Source organism: Octopus bimaculoides, chromosome 8 (genome assembly GCF_001194135.2).
Source record: "Octopus bimaculoides isolate UCB-OBI-ISO-001 chromosome 8, ASM119413v2, whole genome shotgun sequence".
Lineage (NCBI taxonomy): Eukaryota > Metazoa > Mollusca > Cephalopoda > Octopoda > Octopodidae > Octopus > Octopus bimaculoides.
Window position 1 is genome coordinate 9794556 of NC_068988.1, and position 10000 is coordinate 9804555.

The 10000-nt window shown below is 38.6% G+C and overlaps 1 protein-coding gene across 1 annotated transcript in view; it reads left to right on the forward strand.

Moving 5' to 3' along the window:
* LOC106880717 (myosin-VIIa) overlaps positions 1-10000 on the forward strand; it is a 107550-nt gene that overhangs the window by 80794 nt on the left and 16756 nt on the right. The window contains exons 28-35 of the mRNA XM_052969897.1: positions 5-14; positions 304-477; positions 1407-1634; positions 3414-3820; positions 4099-4271; positions 6019-6206; positions 7723-7847; positions 9937-10000. The exon at positions 9937-10000 is cut by the window's right edge and continues 97 nt beyond it. Coding sequence (XP_052825857.1) covers positions 5-14; positions 304-477; positions 1407-1634; positions 3414-3820; positions 4099-4271; positions 6019-6206; positions 7723-7847; positions 9937-10000 — 1369 coding nt within the window. The remainder of the gene's footprint in view (positions 1-4; positions 15-303; positions 478-1406; positions 1635-3413; positions 3821-4098; positions 4272-6018; positions 6207-7722; positions 7848-9936) is intronic.

The following is a 10000-nucleotide window of genomic DNA, read 5'->3' on the forward strand; positions in this document are numbered from 1 at the left end:
AAAGTCAGAAAGATGTAACTGAAAATGATATGAGTTGAGGTGTTCCTGTAATTTAATTAATTTTCTCATTAAGTTGAAGTTATAAATTAAATCCAAATTATTTCTATAAAATTTAAATAATTTCTCCTAAAAATCCCAGGAACCCTTGGCCCCTATTATATTTATAGATTGGACAGCAAAAGCTCTAATTTAAATAATTATATATTTTTTTCTCATTAAGTTGAATTCAAAATTATTTCTATGGAATATAACTTCTGTTTTTCCTTTTCTTTTCATTTTTTTTTTTTTTGTGTGTCTTAATAGTCTACAAAATCCAAGAAACCTTTGTTGTTACCAATAACATTTATGGATGGAACATCAAAAACCCTGCTTGCAGACTCTGCCACCACTGCTCGAGAACTCTGTCAACAGTTGTCAGAAAAGGTTGACCTTCAAGATCAGTTTGGTTTCTCTCTCTACATTGCTTTGTATGATAAGGTAAGTTGGTTCTTAACGAGATTGCTTTCTGAAAAATATTTAATTTCCAGGTGCAAGTGTGGTTGTGCGATATGAAATTTACTTCCCAACCACAAGGTTTTGGGTTCAGTTCCATGGCGTGGCATCTTGGGCAATATGTGTTCTTCTATAGCTCCAGGTTGACCAAAGCCTTGTGAATGGATTCGCTAGATGGAATGTTACGTGTAAGTGGGCTGGCTATATCCCTGGATTTTGGTCTCACTTGGCTTGTTCCATGTTGACATATTTTGGTTAGTTTAATTGGATTGGATCCAATAGTCCCATGGACTGCATTATGCCCCAGTATCTGCTTTGGTATGGTTTCTATGGCTGGATGCCTTTCCTAATGCCAATCTCTTTACAATATGCATTGGGTGCTTTTTTTATGCCACCTGCAATAGTGAGGCCGTTGTGCAGTTTGCAGGACTACATACCCCAAGGAGGCAACTTTATGCTACAGGAGCACTCTGTCGGTTACGACGACGACGAGGGTCCCAGCTGATCCGATCAACGGAACAGCCTGCTCGTGAAATTAACGTGCAAGTGGCTGAGCACTCCACAGACATGTGTACCCCTAACGTAGTTCTCAGGGAGACTCAGTGTGACAAGGCCGGCCCTTTGAAATACAGGTACTACTCATTTTTGCCAGCTGAGTGGACTGGAGCAATGTGAAATAAAGTGTCTTGCTCAAGGACACAACGCGTTGCCGGGAATTGAACTCACAACCTTATGATCGTGAGCCGAATGCCCTAACCACTAAGCCATATGCCTTCACTTTATGCTAGGAAATGAGGGATTAAAATATGGAAGAAGGGGCCAGAGCTGAACAGATTTCTTACTTTTATATGTATGTTGTAAGATGTATGAATTATTTCCCTTCATCCTCTTATTTTCTCTTCCCTTTCGTCCAGGTATCTTCTCTTGGAAGTGGAAGTGATCATGTCATGGATGCTATATCTCAATGTGAACAATATGCAAAAGAACAAGGAGCGCAAGAACGTAATGCACCTTGGAGACTGTTTTTCAGGAAAGAAATCTTTGCCCCTTGGCATGACCCGACAGAAGATGCAGTTGCAACCCATCTGATTTATCAGCAAGTTGTCCGTGGAATCCAGTTTGGGGAGTACCGCTGTGAGAAAGTAAGTGATACTTTATACTAGCCTCATCACAGTCCTGTTTTTCCAAAATACTCCAACTTGTTTCTGAACATTATGTCCATCCTGTTCATATAAAGAAATATTAATATTTTCTGTACAAAAAACCATCGGTGTTTAATTGTTGTTGGCACTCCGTCGCTTACGACATCAAGGGTTCCAGTTGATCCGATCAACGGAACAGCCTGCTCGTGAAATTAACGTGCAAGTGACTGAGCACTCCACAGACACATGTACCCTTAACGTAGTTCTCGGGGATATTCAGCGTGACACAGTGTGACAAGGCTGACCCTTTGAATTACAAGCACAACAAAAACAGGAAGAAAGAGTGAGAGAAAGTTGTGGTGGAAGAGTACAGTATCCCCTGCCGGAGCCTTGTGGAGCTTTAGGTATTTTCGCTCAATAAACACTCACAACGCCCGGTCTGGGAATCGAAACCGCGATCCTATGACCGCGAGTTCACTGCCCTAACCACTGGGCCAACCTACCTGTGATCACCTTTGAATCTATGATGCTAATTTTCTATTTTAAAGTGATCAAAATTAAAACTTTCCATCACAATTTCATATTAATTTATGTTCCAATTTTTTCTGATTTTCGTTAGTGGACAGCATGCTTTCTGGAAGCTTTGTCACTCAATTTCACATACACTTTCTGTTGCATCTTCAATTTATGTTCTGGACAGTTTAACCCATTACCTACCAGTGATCTCATATGAGATCACTTAAAAATAAAAAAAATTCATAATTATCTGTCAATATTTACACATATCTAACCTTTTTGCTATATCTACGAGGTATATTTCTCTGATATTCAAATGAGGTTTGCTAATTTTTCACCCCATATCTCGCTTATTTCTATTTAAAATGTCATTTTGAAATGTTATTTTGATCATTCCAGCGTGTTTCTAAGGCTGTTTTATGCTAGAAATCAGTTTCATAAAAAAATTCCAGTTAATAGAATCATGGGAGGTAAATGGGTTAATAGTGACAGTTATTTTACTAATTACTTCATTTTCACCATTAATTAAGGTAGTGTACTTCAACAGAAGTATGGTAACAAAAGAGTTAAAGTGATCTGAATTAAAATCTTCCATCACAATTTCATGCTAATTTATGTCCCAAATACCAGATTAATGATGACAATAGCTTTGTCGTTATTTTAGTAATTTCTTGAGGGTGGCAAGCTGGTGGAATTGGTTGCATGCCGGGCGAAGTGCTTTAGTGGTATTTCATCTGTCTTTATGTTCTGAGTTCAAATTCCGCTGAGGTCGACTTTGCCTTTCATCCTTTCAGGGTCAATAAATTAAGTACTTTAACCACCACTGTCATTAATATTACTATCAGTATTAGTATTATTTCTTTATTGCCCCACAAGGGGGCTAAACACAGAGGGGACAAACAAGGACAGACAAAGGGATTAAGTCAATTACATTGCATAACAGGTTATTCAATTGACCCCGAAAGGATGAAAGGCAAAATCGACCTCGGTGGAATTTGAACTCAGAACATAACGGCAGACGAAATACCACTAAGCATTTCGCCCGGAGTGCTAACCATTCTGCCAGCTCATCACTTTTAGTATCATTACCACCACCACCACTATTACTACTACCACTATTTCTACCACCACCACCACCACTACTACAACTACCACTACAACTACCACCACCACCACCACTACTACTACTACTTTGCTATTTTGAAGAATCTCATTAAATAATAAATTACTCACAGACTTATTATTCTTTGTCGATTTCTTTAGGATGATGACTTAGCGATGATAGCAGCACAACAGTATTTTGTTGGCTACGGCACTGATCTCAACAACGAGCGCCTACAAACTCTCTTAAACACTTACATTCCGGAGAATCGGCTCGCTAGCAAAGGTCTTCCAAACTGGATAAACCTCGTCCTAACTAAGCTAAAATCTTCCTATTTCAACACCCTGAAACCCATCAAAGTCAAAGAAGACATTGTCCGCTATGCCAAATACAGGTGGCCTCTCCTCTTTTCACGATTCTATGAAGCTTATAAATTTGCAGGACCAAGTCTACCGAAAAACGATGTGATCATCGCTGTCAATTGGACTGGCGTATATATCGTTGATGACCAAGAACAAGTTCTTCTAGAACTTTCTTTCCCAGAAATTACTTCTGTTTCCAGTAGTCGGTAAGTTCGCTGTTTCTTTTTTTCCTTTTAGTATCAGTTTTTTAATTTTTTTATTATTTTTTTTTTATGTCAAGAGCGTGATCGTTGCCAGAGCGGCTGCCTGGCTTCCGTGCTGGTGGCACGTAGATAGCACCATTTGAGCGTGATCGTTACCAGTGGCACGTGAAAAGACATTTGAGCAAGATTGTGCCACTTGTCAATTTTATGATTGTAATTATAGTTTTCAGATTCTTTTAATGATATTTTGTTAATGTTGTGATTTCATATTTTACTTCTAGTACTCGGAAACTTCATGGACAGAGTTTTACTTTGGCAACCATTAAAGGAGAAGAGTATACATTTACATCTCCAAACTCAGAGGATATCAAAGACTTAATTGTTACATTCCTGGAAGGCTTGAGAAAACGGTCACGCTTTGTCATTGCCATTCATGACTACAGCCCTCCCCCTGGTGAGTAACAGGTTACCAATGTCAAATAATTCTTTTATTCCTGCTTGTTACATTCACAGTATCGGTGTATTGATCCTACTATCAGATGTTGTTATACCACGCTGGTCACAATGGGCTTCCAATTTTCTCTTCATTGCACCATGCTTTTCCATTCAGGTCCAAATTGTTTTACTAATTCATCTTCCTATCATCTTGGAAGCCTTCTAAGTGGCCTTTTTTGATTTCTTAGGTACCACTTGGTAGCTGCACAGGCCCACCTGTTATCTGTGAACCCCTTGGAACTTGTGCAGCTCCAGGCAACTTGTCCTGCAGTCACTCCTCTCCATCTTTGAGTCACCTCATTAAACAGTCAAATAGCAACATTATACAAATGTAAAAGTGACCAGTGACCGAGAGCTTTGGCAATATGCTGTGCTTGAGAAGAAGACCCATCAAGCCAAGTGAAATTGTAGTCATGGTTGATGCTGGTGTCACAAGTGGCCCCTGTGCTGGTGGCACATAAAAAGCACCTTTCGAGCATTGGGCCTCACGGAGTCAAAGTGGCTGATGCCAGTGGCAAGGGAAAAATCTCCTTTCAAGTGTTGGGCCTCACAGAGGCAATGACCAAGACCTTTGGCATTATGTCATGCTTGAGAAGAGTCATCAAGCCAAACAAAATTGCAGCTGTGGCAGATATTGGTGTCATGCAAATGGCACTCTTGGAGTGGTTGGCATTAGGAAGGGCATCCAGCCATAGAAAACCATGCCAAATCAGACTGGGGTCTGGTGTTAGCCTTCCAACTTACCAGCCCTGGTCAAATTGTCCAACCCATGCCAACATGGACAACGGATATTAAATGATGATGATGAATTGTCTGACTAATAATGATTATAACCTAGACAACTCATTGCTACATTGAGAACAAACTGTAGCAGGTTTTTTTAGTACAGTGTATTATACCATTGAGTTTGTATGGGGTGCTTGGTTGTTGCTCAAGTGCACCATAGCCTTTAGCAGTGGTTCTTAACTGGGGATCCATTTGGCCCTTGAGGGTCCACATAAGATTTTGTTAAAATTTATATCCAATAAACAAGTTATACTTCTAGAATACACAAATTATTTTTGACAATCTTTTATACAATTTCTAATAATATTTAGTGGAGGCGCAATGGCCCAGTGGTTAGGGCAACGGACTCGCGGTCATAGGATCGCGGTTTCGATTCCCAGACCGGGCGTCGTTAGTGTTTATTGAGCGAAAACACCTAAAGCTCCACGAGGTTCCGGTTGTGGCGAACCCTGCTGTACTCTTTCACCACAACTTTCTCTCACTCTTACTTCCTGTTTCTGTTGTGCATGTAATTCAAAGGGTCAGCCTTGTCACACTCGGTGTCACGCTGAATATACCCGAGAACTACGTTAAGGGTACACGTATCTGTGGAGTGCTCAGCCACGTGCACGTTAATTTCACGAGCAGGCTGTTCCGTTGATCGGATCAACTGGAACCCTTGACGTCGTAAGCAACGGTGTGCCAACAACAACAACAATAATATTTAATTATAAAAATATAACAGGATTTCAAAACCATCAAATAGCTAGGCGGGTCCACCTGAGCAAAACAGGAATCAAAGAGGTCCAACAGAATGAGTGAGGCCCCATTAAAAGCATTTGAGTTTAGTGTTGCCAACTCTCTTGGCAACTCATGCACCTTAGTTGTCTCCCTTAGACACACCATTTCTAAACTGATGTTTTATGGATAATTTCTTTCAGGTGACAGTAGTTCCTTCCTGTCATTCCAAAAAGGAGATCTTATAAATTTGGACCAACAGACTGGTGAACAAGTGCTTAATTCTGGCTGGTCATATGGTCAGTGTCAGAGAACTAAACGTTCTGGAGATTTCCCAGCAGAATGTGTCTATGTTCTTCCTACAATTACCAAACCATCAGATGAAATTGTTGTAAGTCAATCATTCTATATTTAAAATTTCTTTCTTTATTTTTTTATATTTTGGCTCTCATAGAAATGTAAAACTGATCGTTCTTTCGTGATAAAATATTTCTGAGACTAAAGAAGAAATGTATACAGCGTAAAAAACTTCCAGATTTTGTCAAGGAACATTCACAAACTAATGGCATTTCAAATGGTTGATAATAAACGATTATCTTTTTAATCTCTTGATACTACACTCTCAGAGTAGTTGGCGTTAGGAAGGGCATCCAGCTGTAGAAACTCTGCCAAATCAGATTGGAGCCTGGTGTCGCCTCCTGGTCCACCAGTCCTCAGTCAAATCGTCCAACCCATGCTAGCATGGAAAGCGGACGTTAAACGATGATGATGATGATGATGATGATTATATTCAAAAAGCCTATAATACATAATGTAATACCATGATCTATAGAACATCTATCGGGTAGGTATATATATATATATATATATATATATATATATATATATATATATATATATATGCGTGTGTATGTATATATATAGAAGAGTTAAGGAATGGAGGAGATAAGATCCGGGCTACATGTTTCATAGCAAGTAGAACCTCAGAAGTGGTAAATATCCAAGTGAGGTGTAAATGTACAGTGTATGTTGGTTTGAATTTGAGAGGAGGGGCTAAGTCAATTGCATTGACCTCCAGTACTCAACTTGTGCTTATTTCATCAATCCTGAGAGGAGGAAAAGCAAAGCCGACCTCAGCAGAATTTGAACTCAGAACAGAAAGATGGATGAAATGCTGCTAAGCATTTTTGCCCACCTTGCTAACAATCCTGCCAGCTCTCTGCCTTGAAATGTGCAATATATATTAACAGCATAAGTTGTTGATGGTGTGGGTGTGTTTACATCCGCATAACTTACCAGTTCAGCAAAAGAGATAGAATAAGTACTAGGCTTGAAAAAAAAAGTCCTGGAGTTGATTTTGACTAAAATCCTTCAAGGCAATGCCCCAGCATGGTCGCAGTCCAATGACTGTTGTGTCTGGGGAGGGTCATTCCATTTTTGTGCCTTATTATTTAACACACTCACTGGTTCAGTTTCTACTCATTTACTTCTTTATTTTTTCTAAAATTTTCATTGTGTCTTGTTGTTGACTCTATCTGTTCTCCAAGCTGCATTCATTTTATAATTAATATATTTGTATAATAAATAGTTGATATATTTCATAATAAATATATCAACGAGACGTTATATTGATTATATTCCTTTCAGTGTATTGTCCAAATAATGACTAATTAATCTCCAAATCTTTTGTTCCATACATTGAAGGCTTTTCACAATTCTGCTTGTTAGCTCTTGTACTTAAAAACCTCTTAATTAGGCAACTTCTTAAATTCTCTTTGAGACTTTCCTTTGATAAACACATTGTAGTTATTTCTCTTATATTTGTCCCATTAAGTTTTGGTTTTGCATCTGTTTGGCTGCAAATACTTCACGAGTGATCAGCTGTTTTTATTTCTGTCTTGTCGCAGACTTTGTTCACCCGTGGTGCGGAATATACTGCCCGGGATACATCAACACCAAGTGAAACCTCTTCCATATCAGAACAGAGAGAGAAGCCACACACACTTGAAACGTTCTCATATGATCACTTCAGGTAAGCATTAATGTATTAGAAATGTAAAATGCCCATCCCCTCAAACAGTAAGACACCTGTTCTTGTCCTTCTATCATGCTTTAACCTCTCATCACCAAAGTCACACCATTCAATGCTACTTTGTCCCACCCACTTTAGTCAAGGGGTCCTGTTTTACAAGTTACTCAGTGACCTCACTGGTGCTGGTGCCACTTCAAAAGCACTCAGTACACTCTGTAATGTGGATGAAGCAGTAGAAACCATACCAAAGCAGACATTGGAGCTTGGCACGGTCCTCTAGCTCATTAGATCTTGTCAAACCATCCAACCCATGCCAACATGGAAAACAGATGTTAACCGTTTTATTACCGAATTTATTTTGAGATGCTTTGTGTTTCTTTCAATTAATTTTAAATATAACAAAGAATTTAGTAAAATAATTAGTTATCATTCAGCTAGTGTTAAGAACATAAAGTGTGACTCAGGTTTGGTGGAAGATTTTAATTCAGAACTTTTGAAAACAAGACATTTGTATTACAGAACCAGAGGCAGTTTCAGCCATGTTGGTATCAAAAGGGTTAAATGATAATGATGATACCTGCATGGGGCTGTTTCCAATTCATATATCTTCATAAACTCTCCCTCCCTCTCTCTCTCTCTCTCTCTCTGTTTTCCTTTCTTTCCCACTCACTCCTATTTCTAGCCATATGTTTGTCTTCCTTACTGTTTACTAAAATACTTTCCTTCAGCCCTAATCTTTTAATTTCATAATCGACATTACTATATTCCTTCTACTTTCAAAGACACAGAGCACCTCTAAGTCTTGCCAACTGATCTGAATCTGTATCGTTAAAGAGTGCTAATAAAATTTTTTTCAAAAATGACCATTACCTTCATCAGATGGATTTAAAAACGAAATCTACTCCTAGCTGCATCATCTTCATTTACCAAAAAGCTTTGATTGGTTGATCTTACTGCTGTTATTGCAAGGAGATTCCCCAACTTTCTAAGTCCATCATGCATCATTTAAAAACTTGAATCTTGTCTCTGTCGACACTCATTTCATAAGTGTACCATCAGTAGTAGAATGTATTTTTAGCCTAATCAAACAGCCAGAAGTTATACTGCTTCAAACTATTACCCACATGTTAATTATTGCCCACATGTTAACTATTACCCACATGTTAACAAAACCATCCTGAATTTCATTGTGTTACCCTCTCCTAGAGACACAAGCTATTCCTGCCCTGAGCATTTACTATGAGCCAGACTGGATCATTTAAGGGTTGATCACCTTGATCCTAGACTCACTGCTCTATCAATGATGAAGTATGAACAACTAAACTCTTGGTTTGGAGTCTGAAATCTTATTATTGCAGCCACTTTCAGTCCCAACTGTGGAATAAATTCTATGGGCACTATGCCAAATTCCAATAAACAGAAATTAGTCTTTTGTCTTGTTTAACAGGAATAAAAATGTATTTAATTCCAAGTCTCACATGAAAATGGAATATTTGTGATAAGATTCTCTTTGTAATATCAAACACGACTCTCGGGTTATTGTGAATGAAATTAAATTGAATTTGTGAAAATAACTCTGATATGGTTATGTGGTTAAGTTTGCTCTCCAACCCTGGCATTTTGGGTTCAATTCCACCTCATGGTATCTTGGACAAATGCCTTCTGCTATAGATTCAGGATGACCGAAGCCTTGTTAGTGGACCTGATAAACATACACTCAATGACACTCCTTGTGTGTGTGTGTGTGTGTGTGTGTGTGTGTGTGTGTGTGTGTGTTTGTGTTTTGTTGTGTTGGCATTACACCATAATTAAAAATGAATGCCATCATTACATAAAGTGTGTCCCACATTTCCAGTTCTTCTCAGAAAATATGTCCAGCCATGGAGAAATATAACCTTGCTTGAAAAGAGGTGAGGGTCATGACAGGAAGAGCATCCAGCTGTACAAAATGTACCTTAACAAATTCTGTTTGATTCACGGAAGCATAGAAAAGTGGTTGTTAAACTGAAGACTTTTAAGTCTGAGAGTTATTAAAACACTAATATTCCAGAATGTAATTAATTTTGTTTTTTTTTATTGTTTTTATCAGGCCACCTCCCAAGAGAACAATGACAAGAACCATCTCAACTGCCAAGAAAAAACGACAAGATGAT